This window comes from Taeniopygia guttata, chromosome 12 (assembly GCF_048771995.1).
Source record: "Taeniopygia guttata chromosome 12, bTaeGut7.mat, whole genome shotgun sequence".
NCBI classification, from domain to species: domain Eukaryota; kingdom Metazoa; phylum Chordata; class Aves; order Passeriformes; family Estrildidae; genus Taeniopygia; species Taeniopygia guttata.
In genome coordinates, this window is record NC_133037.1 from 6,631,129 (window position 1) to 6,652,681 (window position 21,553).

Here is a 21,553-nt window from a genome sequence, read left to right on the forward strand (position 1 = left end):
CAGTGCCAAAACAGTCAAGGTAACTGTTTCTCCCATCACCCAGATGAAAAGCACAACTCCAAAACAGAGGCACTGGCCAAAAGCGTTGTACTTAAACTCCAGTTCCAACAAATAACACCAAAATGTGTCTGGAGGAGATGAGCTCAGCTCAACTCAGGTCAGCAAGCATGGTCCAGGAGGTCAGGTGGGAACCTGCATCCCACAGGATAGCCCTGGGCATGCAAAAATGCCCTTTGCAGGAACCAAGCACCCAGCTGTGCTCCACTCCAGAATGTTTTCATCTCATTGCCAGCTTCCAAGGGAATACAGTGGCTGATATAGATGGAGTTGTAAGGATTAAAAAAGGGCATTACTTCAGGTATCAACTGGGGATGGACCTCAAGGACCCCACACACAGGGCCATGGAGGCACAGGCGATGCCCATCTGTAACATGTGGCACAGACAACTTGTGGGCAGCCCTGGTGAGGAGGGAGAGCAGGGCAGGACCGGGGCCAAGGGGACACGTGGGGACCACCCAGCCCTTCTGCCACCATCTCCACTTGACATTCCCAAGGGAGGGAACACGCTCCAGCACTGGCAGTGCTGTGTGAGGTCACACACAGTTTGCTGTGTGAGGTCGGGAAAGAAAAATCAAAGATATTTAATCAACAGATTGAGAAACATCAAGAAAAGCAAAACGAGAAGTAGATGAACACAGGCCAGAGTCAGGTGTGGCTTCCCCACCATCCCGGATGAAATACAACTAAACCCAGGGATCTTTAGAGCCACCTTTGTTTGTCGTCTACTTGTTTTGAGGCAGAAGCTCTGATGTAACACATTTGAGCTCCTTTCTCAAACTACAAAGGCTACAGACCCACTTTTCCTGTGACCTCTTCTAGGTCTGTGTCCTTCCCCTGTACTCAAACACCAGACAGGCCCTTCCTAGGCCAGTTCAGCCTTGAGGAGAGACAACTGAGAGGGCAACAACCTCATCAGTGTCTGCAGGGAGGGTGCCAAGGCCAACCAGGCTCTGCTCGGTGGTGCCAAGCAATGGGACGAGTGACAACGGGCACCAAGTGAGACTTCACCTGAGGAGGAGGAAAAAACTTTCCTGTGCAGTGACTGCACACAGCAACAGATTGTGCAGAGAGGCAGTGGCGCCTCCCTCACCAGAAACATTCCAGGATTATCTGAACAAACCCTGCACCGTGTGCTCTGGGATCACAGGATGCCTTTGGTGTGAATGGCATTTTGAAGATCACCCACTTCCAACGCCCTGCTATGAGGAAGGAACGCCTTCCAGGGGACCAGGAGCCTCTTCCAGCCTGGCTTTGGACACTTCAGGGATGGGGCCGCCACTTTCCCTGGGCAGCCTGTGGCCGTGACTCCGTGATTTAGGGGCTGTAACTCCGTGATTTAGGGGCCGCGTCCGTGTTTGTGTCCCCGCGTCACCGTGTGGGCGTCGGTGCCAGGCCCGCCCCCGCCGCACGGGGCCTCCGCGCCGCCAGGGGGCGCCGCGCGGCGGAAGCGCGCGGCCGCTTCCGCCGGTCGCGGCTGAGTCACGGAGCCGCGCCGCCCTCCGCTGCCGCAGCGCCGTCCCTCCGAGCTCCGCCGAGCCCCGCCGAGCCGCCCTCCGCTGCCGCAGCGCCGTCCCGCCGAGCCCGGCCCCGCCGAGCCGAGCCGCTCTCCGCTGCCGCAGCGCCGTCCCGCCGAGCCCCGGCCCCGCCGAGCCCCGGCCATGCCGCTGGAGAACCTGGAGGAGGAGGGGCTGCCCAAGAACCCCGACCTCCGCATCGCCCAGCTCCGCTTCCTGCTCAGCCTGCGGCCCCGCGCGCCCGACCCCGCCGCGCGCGAGGAGCTGATGGCGGCGGTGCGGCTGCACAGTGAGTGGGGCCGGGGGTCTCTGGGTGTGGGGCTCTGTCTGTCTGTCTGTCTGCCTGTCTGCCTGCTCGTCGCCCCCGCTCCCACCCTGTGTCTGTGCAGCAGCCGCGTGGCCGTCCGTGGTCAGGATCCCCGGGCAGGGCGCTGGGTACGCGTCCCCCCGCAGTTCGGCACCGCTGTGCCCCGGCCGGGACACGGACAGCCCAGCGGGGCCCGGTCCCCAGAGCTCTGACAGCTCTGACAGCTCTGACAGCTCTGACATCCTGCTGGCACTGCAGGAGCTCTGAGCTGGGCACCGCTGTACTCACAGCGGGATGAAGAGAATCACAGAACATCCTGAGCTGCAAGGGACCCGCTTGGATCATCAAAGTCCAGCTCTTGGTCCTGCACAGGATGCTCCACTCTGCCTGAGAGCATTGTTCAAGTGCTCCATGAGCTCTGCCATGGGGAGCCTGTTCAGTGCCCGACCACCCTCTGGGGAAAGAACCTTCTCCTGGTATCCAACCAAAACCTCTCCTGACACAGCTCCGTGCTGTTTACTCAGGTCCTGGCACTGATTTCCAGAGAGCAGAGATCAGCTCCTGACCCTCCTTTGAGATCTCCCCTCAGTCTCCTCTTCTCTAGGCTGAACACACCAAGTGCCCTCAGCTGCTCCCTATACATCCCCTCCAGACCCTTCATCATCTTCATGTCCTTCCTTTTGATGCCTTTTAACAGCTTCATGTCTTTCTGGTATTGTGGTGCCCAAAACTGCCCCCAGAACTCGAGGTGAGGCCACCCCAGTGCAAGGTAGGGAAAGTGCAAATGGGAGCAGTGTAAAGAGCAGTGATGAAAAAGGATCAGTGTAAAGAAGCATGAGGGGCAAGGCCTGCAGAAACAGTGGCTGTGCTGTGTCTGGGTACCTACCTGGTCACAGAAGAGACATCTCTGGCATTGACAGTCCTGTTGTGCTTTTAGGAACAAACACTCTCATTGCAGCAATGAACAGCAGAACCCTTCCTGCCTCTCTTTCAGACATGGCTCCATACTACGAAGCCCTGTGCAAGTCTCTTGAGTGGCAGATGGACACAGATCTGCTGAACAAAATGAAGAAAGCCAATGAGGAGGAACTGAAACGTCTTGACAATGAATTAGAGGATGCAGAAAAGATCTTGGGGGAGAGCGAAATCCGGGATGCAATGATGGCCAAGGCTGAGTACCTGTGCAGGATTGGGGACAAGGTGGGTGACAGCAGAGGCTTTATGGACTTGTAGGAAACGCTGCATGGGAACCCTGTTAGCTGGGCAGTCCCAGTGAGCGCTGTGGGACTTGCAGAGCATTTTCTCTATGGCACAGCTCACACATGGCTGGTAGATAGGGGAGGGTCTTACTGAAATATATAAATTATCTAGAAATAAAACAGTTCTTGAGAGAAATTTTTTTTTCTTGACAACGGGAAAAGTTTGCAGACAACATTATTTACTTTCCTTACACCTTTAGACTTTTCCAAGCTGTTTAGACTGTGCAGCTGAATTTCAGGTTTTGGAGTAGATTTTCATAGTCTTTAGCTTTAAAAGGTACACGAGGAACAGCTTTTTTAACTTGATTTAAACTTGGATACGTTAAGATTATTCAAAATGCATAATGTGAAACTCACAACTACCAGTGGGAGACAACAATAGTTCTTACAGCAGGTATTTTGTAAATGTTCTGGATGCTTTTAACATTCTTACAGTAGCAAATACTGTTTTGCCAGGAGGGAGCTCTGACTGCATTCCGCAAGACTTACGACAAAACTGTGGCCTTGGGACATCGCCTGGATATCGTGTTCTATCTGCTAAGGATTGGCCTGTTTTATATGGACAATGACCTCATCACAAGGAACATTGAAAAGGCAAAAAGGTACTGCTTGGGTTGTCTGAGTGCACTAAAGCATTTTTGAAACAAGCTGTAACAAAAGAAATAGAAGATAAATACTTTTCTGTCCAGAAATGACTGGGACTGGTTGTGAGAGAGAATCAGAGTGATGTGTGTTATTTTGTTTAAGAGCACTTCCTGCTCCTGGATTTTTTTATGGGGGGGAAGAGAATGGTTAAAATTTTGTGGTAGCTGTTTTCTAGCAGCTGGCTCAATTTGTATTTGTAGTCCAGCTCCCACTCCCACTTGGGGTGTGACTGCTCCCAGTGCCACCCAGCTGGCTGTGTAAAGAGGGAGTGGCATGGTGTGTTTTGGTGCCACTGGTAGCTTCAGTGTCTCCGTGCTCCCAGTGTTTTGAACGTCAGCAGTTCCTGTAGAAAGCTGTGGTTCCAGTCTCTCTGCTGCTGCCATGAGACACCGAGGCAGAGGAGGTTCCCACTTCCCTTGTTCTTGGGCAGGGATATTTTGTGTTGCCTTCTCAGCAGTTTTGTCTCATCCCTGCCCTTCTTACAGCCACACCAGTTTTGTGCAAATCCTTGAGAAGTGGCAATCCGTATCCTTTTTCTATGCTGCAGCTTTGATTTTAGCAGCAAAGGCAGTGGAAATCTGTTGTCACAGTCCAGGCTGACAGTAATATTTACCTACACATCCACAGAGACTGTTGTCACAGCTGAAGAGGCTGTAAACTTTGCCTTTCAGCTGAAACTTGCACTGTGTAAAAGCCTCTGGCCTCTCCTGTCCCAAGGAAGCCACTTTCCTACACCAACAGGTATACAAAGCCTGGGGTGTTTCAGCAACCTGTAACATAAACCAAGTTATTCTTTCTCTAATCTCATGGTATCAGTTGATTTGTATTTTTTTAATATAACTTATTACATGACACATTTACAATAAGTAAATATTCTTTGTTCTATTTTAAGTCTAATAGAAGAAGGAGGAGACTGGGACAGAAGAAACCGTCTCAAGGTGTACCAGGGCCTTTACTGTGTAGCCATTCGAGACTTCAAACAAGCAGCAGAGCTCTTCCTTGATACAGTTTCCACGTTTACATCCTATGAACTGATGGATTACAAAACCTTTGTAACATACACTGTCTATGTCAGCATGATCGCCCTGGACAGGCCTGACCTGAGGGAGAAGGTGAGGGAGGCACCTGGAAGCACTGGTGCAAACTGACAGAGCCTTTCCTTAAGCTGTTCATCTCGAGGCTGAAAGGGATGGTGGTTAAAGATGTGTGTTTGCTTTCAGGTGATCAAAGGAGCAGAGATCCTGGAAGCCTTGCACAGTTTGCCAGCTGTACGGCAGTACCTCTTCTCTCTCTACGAATGTCGTTACGCAGCTTTTTTCCAGTCGCTAGGTAAGGCTGGGCTGTGTCCCTCAACACTGTTTCACATCATACACCACTTTTGTGGAGTGGCTGCAGTCTAGAACTAGAGCTATGTGCAGAAAAAACAAACTATAGAGTTTGTTCCAGATCATACACAACTTTTGTAGAGTAGCTACAGTCTAGAACTAAAGCTTTGTGCAGAAAAAACAAACTATGGAGATTTTTTTAACAGTGACCTAAAATTTTCAGCTTTGATTTTTCAAACAAAGAAAAACAAATTTCTCATCCAATGAGCCTTGTGAAAGGTCACATCTGATTAGGTGAAAAAGCACTTTGAAAATGGCTATGAAACACCATCTTACCTGAAGAGCCTGATCAGGAAAGATTTGAAAGCTTGCTGTGGAAAAGGGTGACACCAAAGAAAAGCTCTTCAGAAAACTCTCATTCTTGCCAGTTCTCAGACTGCTTGCTTTTCTTCTGTGAGAGAATACAAGAAAATTAGATCTTTAGAAAAATTGAGGATTGAAAAATCAATCCACAATTGATTTTCTGGAAGACTAGGCCTGATGAGACTGAGTTAAACGCCAGCATCTTCCAATTGCCAGCCTTATCCCAAACTGAGAACCAATGCTGTCAGGGGAAAAAAATTCACTTCAGTGCCTGGAAATCCTTGTAACTAATTTAAGAGCTAGTAGCAGAAAATAAATGTTGTGTCCTTATACAGGTGTGGGAACAATGTTTCTTCAAGAAGTTACATACCGAGTTCTGCTTGTTTCCCAGCTCTGTGGGCAGCAGTTCCTGCTCTTGCCTTCAGCGTCAGCGAGGTGGTCCCTCTCCCCCCTGAAGGAAGGATGCTGTGCATTTTTACAGGCTCCCATTAACTCTGCCACAATATTGTTTGCATGTTTTTATGCTGCTGGTTCCAGAACTGATACAGATTACATGAATTTACTTCTGTTAGTGCAGAATCCCTTTCTTATCCTGTGGAGTGCAAGAATACAACGGAGTTATGGTCACACCTATTACTTATTAACTGCTGCCGTGTGTTTTATTTGCATAAATGATATACATTTCTTAGAAATTACTGACTTCTTTATTTATTTTGCTTCTTTCTTTTTCTTTGCAGCTATTGTAGAGCAAGAGATGAAGAAGGACTGGCTGTTTGCACCTCACTACCGGTACTACGTGCGGGAAATGCGAATCCATGCCTACAGCCAGCTCCTCGAGTCCTACCGCTCCTTGACGTTAGGGTACATGGCAGAAGCCTTTGGAGTCAGTGTAGAATTCATAGATCAGTAAGTTCTTCGGCTTTTCCAGTTTGTAGACATCTCCTTTTATACCTTTTAAATATTTATGGTGATCTCATTATGAGTAAAAACCTTTGTTCACTTGTATTCCAAATATGCCAAGTTACGTTTCTGTGGAAGAGTGTGAGAAGCTGGTATTTTATTCATTAGTTTGTTCTTTGTATTGCTGTATTCATTGACCTCTATGTGCTATGGAACTTTAGATTTTAGACAGCTTCGTTCACAGCTGTGTGAAAACTGAACTGTTCCAACTTTGAGGATCTGCACATTTTTTGTACTCTGCCAGTCTCCCTCTCTCATTTTGCTTGGTTTCTGTTATGTGGACAGGATCTGATGTTTTTCACTCAAATCAAACATACTCTGCAGTCCCAATTTGAAATTATTTTCTAGAATAAAACCAACAGATTTAGGTCACGATAAGAACTAAGTGGTGAGTGAAGTGAGAAAGTGACTTTTACTCAGTGTACATGAAGCACATTATTTTCAAATGCTTTCACAAGAGTTATTCCTGTTTCAGAGAGGTTTCAGATTTTCTAGCATTGAAGACTTACCAAAATATGAAACTGCTTGAAATATTCAGAAATTAATAAGTGTTTCAAGAGAAACCAAATACTATTTCATTAAAAAGTAATTTTTTTTAAGTCATGATAATGCTTATGCTTTCCAGTACTTTATTATGGGTTGTAACTTGCCTTACTGTTGAGCACAGGAACATTTTATTCTACCATTACTGCTGTAGACCACCAACTGATTAAACAAAGCTATAATAATAAAATTTTTAAAAGCATTAAAAAAAATTAATTATCGAGATACTTTTCTAATTAATTGACTGGCATGAAGATACTTACCTCAGGATAATTCCAAATAGCCATGCTGCATTACTGCTGCCTTTGGATTTGCAGAGTAGTTGATACAAAGCCCAGTGATAAATTTCACTAACTCAAGTACAACACTTTGGCCTGAGAAGAAAGAACTAAGAGGTTTTGTATTCATGTCACTAAAAGGATTATTTTTGGGTGCAATGTCCAGAGGATGCATAAGGTACCTGATGAAGATCCATAGGCTGTTGCTTCAGAAATACAGCGTGGTGTAACAGCAGTTTCAGTGCTCTTAGGTCTACAAGTCCCTGGTGAAACAGGATTTAACTAACTTTTTCCCTTTATTTAGGGAGCTTTCAAGATTTATTGCAGCTGGGCGATTGCACTGCAAAATAGACAAAGTAAACGAGATTGTAGAAACTAACAGGTATGTAACAATTCCTAGAGGTTGTTTTTTACAAACCAGTTGAATTCTATATATTTTGATGACATTTACTACAGAAATGTTTAATGCTTTGGTATAAATCATATTCTCAGTTCTAACCCCCTTTTTTTTTTTCCCAATGATTCCTAGGCCTGATAGCAAGAATTGGCAGTACCAAGAAACCATCAAGAAAGGAGATTTGCTGCTAAACAGAATTCAGAAACTTTCCCGAGTAATTAATATGTAATTTTTTTAATGCAAGGGAATGCAAAATTTAGATGTTTAAAACATTTTGGAAGTAACCTATAAATATATTGCATAACTTGGTATACTGTAGGGAAAAAAAATAACTAGCAAAAAGGTAGTGTTTTTACTTTCCACTTCATTATGAACACACTGTTCTGTTCTGGTGTATGGAACCCAGTTCATTTATTAAATGTATGATACCGTTGGTGATCTCTTGTAATAGACTTTGTTCCTTTCCTTGCCTGTATATCCAGTGTTCCATGTTGAACAGCAAAGCAGGCTCACAACCTGTGAACACAGAGAACTCGTGGCCATTTTATGCTTGCTGTTTTAAGACTTTCATATTGGAATCAGAGGTGAAAACAATCAGTTGCATAATAGTAAAGTGACCAAAAGTTTCAGTGAAGAGTGCACAGTGTCCAGACAGGAGGGGGTCTTGCAATGAAGGGATTACAGCTTAAGGGAGAAGGAATAAGGATGCAAGTGGTTGGGGTGAAGCAATAATACCACAGAAACCACGGGACTAAAACTTTGGGAACAACTGGAACAGAAGTAGCCTCTCTCTTTAAACTATTTTTTTTTTTTCAAACTGTTGAAAAGGAAGCCAGCATGTGAGCAAAGCATTACATTTGTAATTACTGCCTGAGTTAGATCTGCAGAAGTCAGTGATGGTGGAGGCTGTGGAAGGGACTACTGCAGACTGACAGAGCTGCTCAGGTGCTGCAGGGGTTACAGTTCCTCTCCTCCCAGCTGCTGAGGAATGAATGCCTCACTAGGCTGCTGCCATGCTGATGACACATGGTTCCTGCCTGGCAGAGCCTCCAGCAGCAGCTGTTTACCCTGCTGGCCTGCCTTGAGGGCTTTTTCCCTCCTCCCAAAGAAGGCCTTTGAGTGAGTTCTGTGAGCTTTTGATGCCACTGCATTTGGAATATTCACAGCCTGTATGCATTGCAACTTCAGTGCTGGAAGGAGCCCCAGCAGGCAGGTGTACCCAAAGAGCAATCCAAGCATTTGGAAGCTACTGTGCCACAGACAGGACAGCTTGGAATTTCCTCTGCCCAGCCCTCCCACTGCAAGGTCATAGAGGGTCTCATGTCCTGGAATCACTGCTGCCTGCCCGAGGTTGGACCCCGTGGTACTGAGGCCATTTCTATTCTCTGATGAACTTTTCTGAAACCCAAAATACAACCTCATGATTTTGGGGTTTTTTTACTACTTACTGGAAGCTGTTTTGGTTGTTTCCCCCTCAAGAAGCAGAGTTTAAAGATTTACATTTCAGATAGTGCTTATTAGAAGAAAATTCTGATATTTCTTCAGAATAGGCAGAGTGATAAACAAGAACTGTAGTTTACCATGTGTTCAGCTCTGAGTCCCTTGTGTGTGTTCATACACATGCCATTTCCTATAAAGTTTTAACTGATAAAACCCAATATTCAGACTTCAGACCTGCAATAACCTCTCTTGTTTTTCTACATCTGTTCTAGAGCTAGCTAGGAAGGCTTTAATATTTTAGGAATATCTCCACCTTCCATAGGTGCAGGTGTGGAGCTTATCAGAAAACCATACTGTCTTCATGTCTTCACTTAAGGAATTTCTGTTTGGTGCACAAATAAATTTTCCTTTCCAGCATATTAATACATGAAGTAGCCTTAATTAACTACATCAAAGTTTCCATTCAGCATATGTATTACCATGTATCTTTTTAACTGTAAAGAGAATAAAAATCTACACAAGAAAAATTAGGCTATCAGAGGCTTCATGCATTCCTGAGAAATCTTACTGCTCTTAGTGTAGGTAAGAGCAGCAGAAAAAAAAAAAAAAGGAAATCCCTACTCTGTGTGGAAAATAAAAGCATTGCTAAAGAGTTTTAGTGCTCTAAGATACTTGCAGAGCTATCAACCATTTTATCCTAACCATGGCCATTATCCTGTGGCAGTCAAGCACTTCACAATCTGGTATTCTCTGCTCAGGTGTGTGAAAAATAATGTTCCCAACAGAAGTACACAATCCTACTATAGCAGAGACCCCCCTTTAAAGACCCCAACTTGCCTTCACATTTCCTGGTGCCAGCCTATATCCTGTAAAAGAGGATCCAGGTAGAGTCTGGAGATCTTCTGGGCAAAGATTTTTGTGGCAAGGCCTGGCAGGAAAGAGTCACAGCAATTTTAGCTGAACTTTTTAAGGCTTTGTGCAGCAGTTCAGCCTCTCAGCCATGCCAAATAGTGGTGGGATAAAATTTGGGAAAGGTGAAAGGCAGCACGTCCTGAAGCCCACAGCTGGAGGCACACAGTTTAGCCAGCATGGCTGTTCACATTGTTCTCCTGAAAAAAAATAAAAAGCAATCTGATACACAGGTTTTCCAAAGAGTAGGAATGCTGAGGGGTCCAGGGTGGTCAGATCTTGAGCTGATCAAGGGCATAATTTTCTCTGTTCTGTAGTTTTAGAATGCTTTCTTCCATCTCTATGTCAAATCAGAAGCATTAGAATTTCTGCTTCCTGAAGTAATTTTAAGTTCATTTTTACTGTCCCATGATCATGTTAGTTTTATATTCTGTTTATCTGATCTCATAATTTCCCTTTATTTAACTCTGATTGTGAGCAGCATTTCAGATGCAGGCTTTCATGCCTCGCTTTTGACACCTTTCCATGGATTTATAGTCCACATGCCAAAGTTGTACATTCTCTCTTGTAATATAAGCTTGGGCAGTTCCTTGAGCTAATGCCACTCTCCAATTTCACTTTGCAAAGCTGACTTCACCCTCATTGCAAGGTAGCCAGAACCAGGCAGAGATTTCAAGCCACAGCTTTAACTTCTCTTGGCAATTCATTCCCTATGTTAATGGTGGGAAAACAGGTGGGAAGGCAGGAGATGGGGTGGTTTAGGATTTGTTAGTAAAGCTCTGCTACAAAGCAGTTGAAATGTCGTTTCTGTGCAAGTCTGTGCAGTTTCTGGCTCACCTGCCAACACCTCTGGTGCTTCCCTCACTGAACACTGGGTTCCAGCCTTGCAGGAAAGGGACAGGGCACTGGCTTTAGGAAAAGGTCACCTGCCATGGACAGGAAAGGACTCAGGTGAAGGGACCTAAACTGCAAAATGGAGGACGAAAAACTTCCAGCAGTCAGAGACCACAAAACCCAAGCAGCAACACAGTCCCTGCTGATGCTGAAGAAAACTTTTGTATCAATTTGGGCACAAATATCAACAGCAGCTATTTCTCATAGGCTTGGACAAAGCTTTTTACTTCACTTCTCAGGCTGTTTTTCCTCCTTGGCAATAAAGTTTCAATCCACATTAGTTTGAACAAGTTCCCTAAAGGTTTTCAAAGTTTGTTGGGTCAGAAAAAACCCAAGCATATGCCACTTTTCCATGACAAAGCTCCCATGCTGCTTGTTAGGAACAAATCCAGCAGCTAACACAGCTCTGAGCCAAAGCACTGAAAAAAGCATCCAGTCAAAATAAAAAGTCCCATGGTGGATCCTACAAGCCACATGTGTTTGATTATTTGTTGCAGCAGAACGTGATAATAATGAACCAACAGGAATTAGCATTTAAAAAAGCCAGGGCAAGCCCTCCTTGGGTTGTTTCGGTAGTCGGGGTAAACAAGGCGCCCAGGGAGCGGCGCTCCGGCCCTCAGAGAGCCGGAGGCACCGGGCCAGCTCCCAGCCTCACCCCGAGCTGCACGGCACAGCCAGCCAGGCTGCAGCCCTGGAGCCCCGCTGCTCCACCAGAGAGAGCCACACAACTTCGGGCTCACAGAACTCATCCAAAGGGCACTGACAAGATGCACAAATACACAAACCCTACACTCAGGGAACCTCTGACCCTGGGGTTTCATTGCATGCATTGGCACTTTCCTACATCACCAAGTAACTGTCCCAAATATAAACTGGAGTATATTTGTATGAGGCAGCCACTGATGGGAGGGAAACTGTTTTGCACTCACTTCAGGGACATCTGTGCTTACTGGGTTCCGCTTCAGCACCTGGTCAGAACCATTTTTCATCACTAACTCCTCTAGTGCGTGGAGTCAGCAGAAGAGAGAACCCAAGGAGCAGCTCTGCTCTGCCCTGAGGCTCCCTGGCACTGCCCTGCACCAAACACAGCCAAGGAAGGGGAGAGGGAGGATGCTCCAATTCCACAGAGCTCCGAGAGCTCAGCATTACACAGGGTGAATGCACCTTTTTGCCTTTCTTAACCTTGCCAGTTTTAGAGGACGCTGAACCCTGTATTAAATGTAGTAAAATGCAGAGTTATTCCTTCAGTGTTGAAGGAGTCAGAGTCACAAACCTGCCTGGACACGACGCCAAGCTCAGAGCTCTGCTGGGCTGCGAACACCCGACTCCCACGCGCTCCGGGCTGCGGCCACTCGGACGGCTCTGCTGAACCAGCCACAGCACCAGCAGCTCCTGCAGCAGCACAGGTGGTAAAATTCCTACTAGGAAGGAAAAGGATTTGCAAGAAGGCAGAACAAAAAAAAAAAAAAAGAAATTAAAATACTCAGTAGCACAAAAAGTAAACTTAGAACTACTAGAGGTGCTTATTATGAAGACAAAGCAGAACTTGCCTGTTGTCTGAACACCGCTTGTATCTTGCAGCATTTCTTCCAAATATTAAGAAAAACTCGTTTTAAGAGAGGAAAAAACCCCAAACCAAAACAAAATAGAGGCAGAATAAGGGAAGCTGTGCCACAGATGTCACTCTGAAGTCCTGTCCCACTAACAGGAGCTTTACTGGTTTTACAAATGGCTCCAAAATTGCCCACAACACACAAGTCCCGAGTCCTGTGCAGAGAAAAGCTCTGCAGGAGGGTTTAACCTGCTGAATCCACATGCTGGATCTTCAAACTGTGAGAACACAGAAGACACTTTTTTAGGAGGACAAAGGAATTCAGAAAACGTGACGAATCAACGGAACCACATCTGGGGCTGTAAAGGCTGCTGCTCATTATTCTGATCAGAAAACAATATAAAGTGTGAACCTTAAGTAACAGAAGGTCCTTTGCACAGGAAAATGCTGCAGAGGTGACACAGGCCCTGCTCAAAACCAGGTACCAACCCCTGCAGGATGGAAAGCTCTGAACCTACCGGGCTGACTCGTGATGCTGAAGGACAATGATAGAATTTGACCACATCCAATTCTCCGAAATTAGTTCACATAGGCACCGATACAGATAATGTTTTCCTTTAATAGCGAAGGATTTTATAATGAAGCAGAAACATATAATATATTCCATGCAACCAACCTCATTTATTGAAAAGTCCTAATTTTATTGCCTTGTTTAGTAACATGTTTGTTCAACAAACTAATCTTTTTCATGAAGCAAAGCACAACTTTTTCTTATAAATAGTATAAATTATTTTATTTACAGAAACTTGTTACAAAACAAATAGACTATATATTTATTTTTCTTTTAAATATCCAAAGTAATTTTTCTATCCCATGACATTTGTTCATGTACTATACAGCAGCCAACACAGAGTTCAGCTGATCAGATGCTCTTGATTATGTATACAAATTATCAAACTATTCACACATTTTACACAGGAGATTGCTTTTAGAACCAGGCTCAACACCGAGCAAGATGCTTCCAAGGCCTACATTCACATTGACATTATGTAGTGCTCATTTCAAAATTATCTTTAAAACATAAAATATCTCGCACAAAAGGTAAAAATGATTATTTTCTGCTGAACAGTGAAACATTTAAGAATCTTTCTAAGCCCAATTCCCTCCTCCAGGACAGAATGAGTAAAAGATGAGAGATTCCTTGGCAAGAGAACTCTTACAGGAAGACAACTGCCTTAGAAATGTCATTTGGAAATCACATCTTTATTTTTTTCACGGTTTTAAGAGGTACTTACTTGGGGTTTTTTCTTTGTTTTGGAATACCAACAATTTGGAACATTTCCTAAATTATTTGACTAATGAATATTGTCCCCCCCCCTTCCCAAAATGAGACAGTTAAATAAATTGCTGGTTAAAACCATATTTCAAACCCTTGGCATTATACTAAATATGAGTTATCAATGGGATTGTTCCAACAGTAGGTATTCAAATGAAAAGATTTTACAAAAGCTACCAGCATAATTTGCTTTCTTTTGTCAACCCATCTCATTAATTTCAGATATATAAATATATGCATGTGTGTGTACACACACACACACACACATATATATTATATATAGGTGGAAAAAGCAAGCTCCAAAATTTCAACTGAACATTCAAGTCTTTTAAGGAGAAGCTGTCTAAACAGTCCAAGCTTAAAACGAGTTATATCAGGCACTTTCAGTTTTTCCATTAGTTTTAAACCACATGAGACCCACACTGATGCGCACACACACACACGAACACTAAAAAAAGAGAAGCAGTGTGTCACTTAACTAAATGGATCTTCTGGGAGTCAGGCAACTGATAAGCAATGCCACATCAACCACGAGGGCTCCGGGCTCGGTGATCCTCGGCGTGGATCCACCCACTCCCAAGACAGGGAAAAGGGACACAGCTTTCACAAAACAGAGGCATCCCTTACATTGCAAAGTAGGCATGTTAACTATTGGCTTGGCAGTGAACCACTTCAAATTATAAAAAGGTATTTGCTTTTTTTTTTTTTTAATTAATTAATAAATAAATACTAGATGATCTCAATTGTACCAAAACTGGATATAAGAAAAAAAGACCTGTGCAAAAATACATATTTAAATATGTACAATCAATTAACAAAATATGTCTTCTGAAATAGGGATACTTCAATATTTATAATAGAACAAGAAATTCCAAAATAAAGATACAAAAGTATGCTTTTTTTCTTGTATAATTCTTTGTTCATCATTGCAGCAATTTTTTAGGTTAAGAAAACTGCAGGAGTCATAACGAGAAGTTGGAAAGACTATAAAAACTGTATCTCTTAAATTAATACCAAAATCTGTCTAGAAACAACCCAGCCACTGCAAATTCAATTTTGCAAGGAAAATTAATTTTAAGCTTCCTTAATTATTTACAGTAAGAACTATGTGACAATAAAAGCTTCAGGAACAATGTTCTGCTTATAACCAAGATCTAAAACATAATATTTAGAGCAGGTCTAGGGCAGGCAGAGTTTATGCTCGGACTCTTTGCTCCAGTGGCTCAAGCCCACATGGTGCAGGTGGCTGCACCCACTGGCTCTGGAGGAGCAGCCACCAGGAATTCACTTGGTACATATCTGCATGCTACTGATGGAGCACAAATTTGCCATTTTGCTTTCAGATCAACAGAACCTTAAAAACCAGAGGACAGTTCAATCACAAACTTGCCAGCATCCAATCATGCCAAATTTCTGTTTCCTGTACCTTTGTTTCTACCAAGAGTCAAATTGCACTTGTGACTGATGCTATCCTGAAGTGGAAGCTCTGCCCCAGGGACTTCATCAGAGCATGGATTTCTCTCCAAACGTGCAAGATTTAATACACTTGGATTTCTTTTTGTGGCATTTCGCTTTGGTTCCTTTTACATAAAACCAATTGCAGTTCTAACAATCCTTTAAACAGGGCATCCTATTAAATACAAATCCTTTTGTTCCTGAAAAGTTGTCTGTTTTTTTTTTTTTAAGTTTGCATAATAAGAGTCTCTAGTACATTGCTTTCTCAGTGTGATCGTTTGTATCAATTCAAAGCTAAAGTGTCTGCATAGAGGCTTCTTGTTGTTTTGCTGTATAACAATGATTTCATAGGAAGTTCAGGAGAAACTGAAAGCATTGTTAGGTAAACAACTAAGCAACTGCTACTCAGAGTGGCTTTGGATTCCCTGATGTACTTACTACTTGCCACCAGAACGGGGAGAAGGCTGGGCTACGTGAACAGCTGGACAGGCTCAGATTGTCTCTTCTCAGCAATAGCTGATGCCCCTTTAAGGCAGAAAATAAAAATCTTCTTCGTTAGGATTTCATCTTCCTTCACTTTGCCCCCTTAATAAAAGTTTAGTCAGTTTTGAGCCTTTACCTGATGTTTAAAAATTTAACAAAAACATCCAGATGAGTCGAACCATAATACAATGAGCCCTTTGGCGGAATTAATTTTTGAGGTGTTTTGAAGCAAGACAAAATACTTCATAAAAATTGGCTGGATTAGACAAAATTGCAAAGCCCCCCATATTCATAAAGCCTGGGAGGGCCTGGGATGACTGTGATGCACAAACCAGTGCTTCACAGTGAACTCTGCTCTCAAATTGGCATTTATTCCAGAATTTGGACTAGGAGAAAAAAAAATCTTAGTCAGTGGTAGAAGGCATCACACATCAACAATTTTGTTACACAAACAAGGCAGAAAGAAACTGACTTTTGTGATTGTTAAAAAATACTTAAATATTTTAAAAACTCATTTTTAAAAGGGCTGATTTTATCTGCTGGAAGAGGAAGACAAATCCAGCCTAATTTCAACAATACAGTTTTTTTTTAAAAAAAGCAAAGGCCTGTGGTATACAGTATAGGTCAATAAATATGTTCTTTGGGCATAGAGTTTTAGAGGTTATTTGCCTTTGTCGATTTGATATTTTTGGAATTTTTAAAGAACAAAATTAACTTTTCTTCCACAATAAAATCTCATTCAAAAGAATAGCAAATAGGTTTTGTATCACACAAATACGGCATTTTTATACTTGTTTTCTAAGCAGTGGCCTCAAACAAGTTTTTCTGGTTTTGTTGGGTTTGTTTTGTTTTAAACTCCTGATAGCTTCTTATCCCAAATTACCTGCAAAAGGCTGGGCAAAACAGACTATTTTTTGAATTGTGCTATTTTTTATATTCCATTAAAGGAACATTGCTATAAAAACACTAAAGCCATATTCCCTTCTTGAGGGCTTCTTTCCATTGTGCCTCACACATTTTTCCCCTTGTCACGGGGTCCTCTCCTTTGAGGGTGTCTGTCTGGTTAGCTATCACCTACAAAAGACACCATCAGTATAAAAATAAGTCCACAGTAATGTTTATTTCCCCCCAGAAAACATTCGTTTGCCCAGCCAAACTATGTCAAATAGTGGCAAGATGATGTACTCCTGTAAGGAAAATCTCACAGATTTGTAGCAAACAGTCCAGACCACTGTTAACACTGATAAGAGCAATTATGTGGCTGAACTTCATCCAGTGTCCATTTCTAGTATATTCACTGCTACAGACATGGCTTCAGGGAAATTCCTTGTTTAAGTGACAGTCCAGTAGATTTCCACACCTGAGGACCATGGGAAGTTGGGAAAACTCAAGGCATCTTGGAGTCCAGAAATCCAGATGGAGGTTTTGCTTGTAGTGAAAACTGTCCAGTTTGCTTCTCACCGTGGTGCCTTCAGCTATCAGGGACGGGCCTTCGGCTTGGGGGCAAGAAAAGAGAGAACCATCAGTGGAGGCACTGAAAACAAACTTATTTTTAGCTAACAAGGGCATATTTGGGGGAAAATCTCAAGCACAAAGCAACCTTGATAACATGAGGTTGGCCCCTCTGAGACTTGAAAATCCTCAACTAAACCTCTTTGAAGTTATAGTATTTTCAAGCATGCTTTCCTTCTTAGTTCACTCAAAATTGTATTTCTCTTTTACTTATATTGCATAGTTGAAATAGTAATTATTAGGTAAGTCCAAAAATAAATTCAGCCATCTGAAGGCTTTTTTTCTTAAGTAAACACACAAAAAGGTGAAATCTTCCTCTGTGGCTGAAACTGAAAATTAAGAAACCACTCTCAAAAAGTTCTTACTGGCCTCCTGGCTTACCAGCTACAGAGATTTCAGTTTTTAGCAGCAGAGAAAACAAAGTTTTTTGGATTTTTAATCCCGAATGAACAACTTTGCCAGTGAGATTTGTTTTAAAAAAAACCAAAACCCCAAACTAATTTTTAAAATGGGATCCTACATACTCATGAGATCTGCTTCCTTTATAGTATATCTATTTGTCTTACCAACTAAAAAGGTTTATTATCTGATTTATTATATTTAATCTCATTATTTCTAAGAAGTTAGTCAATGACATCTTGGGATAATAGGCTTATTTTATCACAGTATCACAGTTCTGTTATCAGCATCATTACGTTCCACTCTGTAGAATGTTTATTCCTGACACAGAAACAAGGAGTCAGGCTGAGGCACACAGCTCAGTTCCACGGCAGGCTGGCAAGATTCACTTTTAAAATTATGGTTTAAAAATAAGAGGAATGAATTTTATCTGAAAGCAATTCACAGGCAGCAGCATCTAAGGAATTTGAAATATCCCATGTCAGGTTTTTTTCCTAGCTTTTTATTTAGAACATTTATAAAAGTCTTCAGTAAATGTACCATAAGAACACTCAAAATGAGTACTGGACAAAAAGAACTACCTTTTACTTGAGCAGGATCTGGAACTGGTTATCTATTTAATATTAAAGAGAACACATGAATTATAAGCATGTGAGGAGGCATTTCATGATGACTTAGTTTGAGACAAGATTTCCTACCTGATGAAACAGAGAATTGTTCATCAGTCCTTGTGTCCCTGGGATTGCACCAGTGTGTTTTGCATGAACATTGTTCACCGATGTCAATTTGGCAACTTTGTTTGATTTGCTGCTGTTGCTGTTGATGCTGCTTGAACCAGGTGAGCACTTTCTTTTCTTTCCTATTAATTTGTCAAGGGAAGTATGTGAATGTGAAAAACTGCTGTGTGAATTTACAGTCAGCTCACTAGACTGATGAACAAATGGCCCTAAGGAGAGCGTGGAGTCGCTGCTGTTCATCATCACACTCATTCTCTTTATGGATTCTGCAGGGCTCCCAGTCGGAGGACCCCTCCCTGATTGGTCATGTTTGAGGCTAACAGAGTTAGCTTTGCTAGTCATACAGTTGAGGCCAACGCTGTGGGACGAAGCTGTCACTGATGGATGATAGGAGGTCCCAGAGTTTCCAGAGTTAACCACACAGTTTTTTCTAAAGGACTCTGTGGAATGAGAAGGTGCGAGCAGTGCGGAACTGTTTTTGCGCTTCTTTCCTGAGCCGCCGCTGCTACTGACGCTGCCGGTGCTGTTACAGGTGCCACTGCCAGCAGAAGATTCCTTAGGTTTAAAAGATTTGCTGGATTTCATTTTCTGAGGTTTGCTGGCCATAGGTGAAGGTACAGAGGAAAGCACTGTAGGTGTTGAAGGGGAAGAAGACACTTGTCTTGATTGCATACTGCAGACAGGATCCACTGCACCCAGAGCAGCGGGATTGGCATTTAGTGTCGTCCCGTGGGATGGTACCGATTTGCTGTTCAGAGACACACAGGAGGGAGAGACCAAGGCTGGCGATGACATAACCGTGGTGGGTAAGAGGAACCCCGCTGCACTGACACCGTGCTGAGAAGCAGGCATCAGGTTTGTCCGATGTGGGGCACGGACTGATGCTATGTTACTGGATGCTGGAGGAATTTTCCTGCAGGTGAACAGAAAAAAAAAGATAAAACCCCACATATCCACCATTCTTAAGACTAATACCTCTATATACCAATAATGCTACCTTAAAATTATTGTATCTTTGGATTGATTAATGCCTCTGATTTTATTAAACTGATAGTTAATTGTTGCGCAAAACATAAAACACAGATCATCAACCTTCAGTCTGAACACAAGATTACTTTTTTAAACTAGAATCACAAGGTTCCATGTACTTTTAAAACACCAAGAACAATAAGAAATCTTTCACTTCTACTCACTTCCACATCTGTGAATTAAGATGCTTCTCCAACATGAAGTCAAGTGCACATCGAATATGGTTCCACCGCTTGTCAAACACGTAATAACCTCTTCCAATTTGCTGACTACCAAATGTGCAAAACTGAAAAGACATGATTTTAACTGGTGTTTTCTACTTTCAATGACAACTCTCTGCACAACAATTTGTTTATGATAAATATGCCTTTAGACATTTAAGTAGAGGATAAAAAAAAAAACATTCGTTTTTATGTCTGTGGCCCAATAACTATTTTAAATTTTTTGCCTTGGTATATTGAGATAATTTTCTTGTCTTCTGATATTCCCATACTTAATAGAAGAACTCAAATTTGAACTCCTTGGATTAAACAGAGAAGGTTAGCAGTATATCTTTATGTATAAACATTATACACATATACAGACACATATTTATGTAACATCTGCTTCTGAGGACCTACCACCTAACAGCTAGAAATAAAAAAATAGGACGTAAAAAAAAAAATAAAATGTTTAAAAAATAGGATATAATTTGATATCCAGGCTGGGCAATAAATTTGCTTTTAGTTATACTAACCAACTTTTGTCAAAATTTAAATATTAAAATACTTTATTGCTACCTGTGATGTGATGTTGGTAATTTGAGTAAAAAAATGTATGTGGGTGTGGAAGGGGAAGTCCAATAAGAAAATTGCACCAAAAAGACACTGTTTACTTATTCCAAAACCACAGCCCTTTAGAGCAGTTAGCAATTTCATCTTTAGTATTCTGGCATTTTGGTTTCTTTTGGACTGGGGAAGTGAGCTATGAACACATTTTTTTAGCATGTTTATTTTGCAACTAGCTAAACTTCCACTGCCTACTAGGCCACAGAACAATTTTCTCAAAATACAGGGAGAGGAAAAAAAAAAAGAAAAAAAAAAAAGGGGAAAAAAGTATCACACACCCTACAGAAGACCACCCCTAAAACCCCAAAGTAACTTGTTTACACAATTAGAGCCAGAGAGAGACCGAGGTTAACTTTGCAAACGTACAGCGGCTGGTTGAGGATGATGACCTGAATAATGACAATCCAGTTTTTCAACAGGCTCTTCTTTTTCATCACATTCTCCCTCATCACTGGATAACCGAGATGCTGGCTCAGCTGCAGGCAAGGGAGGGTGTGGGGACTCATGGACAGAAGGAGACTCACTGGGGGCATTTCCACTGTGCTGGGCTGGACAGCCTGGAGGCCTGGGCAAGGCAAGCAGTAACCAGGTGTTATTGAACCCAGTCCAGATTAAAAATTCCATCCTTTTTATTATTACTGAGAGAAAGAAATCTACATTAACAGATCCCTGGTGTTGTCCACAGTCTTGAAACCTGCCAAGGGCAAGGACAGAGTATAGTGGTACCCCTGGAAAAGCAGCGTTGCCCAATTCTTGCTCAACCACTTCCACTGAAAAGTCAGCTTTTACGACTTCAAACAGCAATTTTACTACTCCCTCCTACCAGGAGTTACCCTCAGCAGGTAATTGCTAATTGCAGACAGGCACCAGGCCTGCAGCAAACACACTGCCCCATCCAACAGATCCCTATCGCTCCCTTCAACATCCACCTCATCAAGCTCACAGTGTTCATTTCACATCATTGCATCTGCAGATTTTCCTTACCTTGGAAGACTGGGGGGGTGAGGTTTGGGTTTATTAGGTAATAAAGGCTTTGATTCTGTAAGAGTAACTCCATGAGAATTTTGGTGCAGCTCCTGGGAAGTTTTAGTAGGTGAGGGATGTGGTTCCCTGAGAGGGGGCATCTGCTGATGATGATCCGAATGTCGAAGAAGTTCCTTTTCCCTGGTTTTGCTTTTGTGCTCAGCTAATAACACATCAAATCGTTTTCTTCGACCCTGTACAGCCCTCCGCTGGGTTAAGGAATGTGTCTGCAGAACCAGGAATAAATCATTAATCCCAGGCTATGGCATTTGTGGAAGTCAAACACCCAAAACATGTGTCAAGAGC

General features: G+C 42.8%; 2 protein-coding genes across 7 annotated transcripts in view; one reads left to right on the forward strand and one right to left on the reverse strand.

Moving 5' to 3' along the window:
* Positions 1 to 1,560: 1,560 nt before the first annotated feature.
* On the forward strand, positions 1,561 to 8,089 carry PSMD6 (proteasome 26S subunit, non-ATPase 6). 2 transcript variants are annotated; one of them, XM_072934922.1, is made up of 9 exons: positions 1,590 to 1,620; positions 1,674 to 1,863; positions 2,876 to 3,081; positions 3,597 to 3,742; positions 4,678 to 4,897; positions 5,006 to 5,114; positions 6,211 to 6,379; positions 7,559 to 7,636; positions 7,784 to 8,089. In XM_072934922.1, exons 2-9 carry the CDS (start codon positions 1,719 to 1,721, stop codon positions 7,878 to 7,880), a joined length of 1,170 nt encoding a protein of 389 aa, XP_072791023.1. In that variant the 5' UTR covers positions 1,590 to 1,620; positions 1,674 to 1,718; the 3' UTR covers positions 7,881 to 8,089. The 2 variants fall into 2 exon arrangements, with proteins under 2 accessions (XP_012428694.5, XP_072791023.1); XM_012573240.5 differs by having other exon boundaries at positions 1,561 to 1,863.
* Positions 8,090 to 13,107: 5,018 nt separating this feature from the next.
* Positions 13,108 to 21,553, reverse strand: part of ATXN7 (ataxin 7) — an 86,052-nt gene continuing 77,606 nt past the window's right edge. For all 5 annotated transcript variants that reach the window (XM_032750749.3, XM_030283405.4, XM_041718880.2 and 2 more), the window contains 5 exons: positions 21,209 to 21,474; positions 20,591 to 20,789; positions 19,562 to 19,683; positions 18,330 to 19,281; positions 13,108 to 17,216 (listed from right to left, as the gene is read on the reverse strand). In XM_032750749.3, coding sequence (XP_032606640.2) covers positions 17,199 to 17,216; positions 18,330 to 19,281; positions 19,562 to 19,683; positions 20,591 to 20,789; positions 21,209 to 21,474 — 1,557 coding nt within the window. In that variant the 3' untranslated portion in view covers positions 13,108 to 17,198. The remainder of the gene's footprint in view (positions 17,217 to 18,329; positions 19,282 to 19,561; positions 19,684 to 20,590; positions 20,790 to 21,208; positions 21,475 to 21,553) is intronic.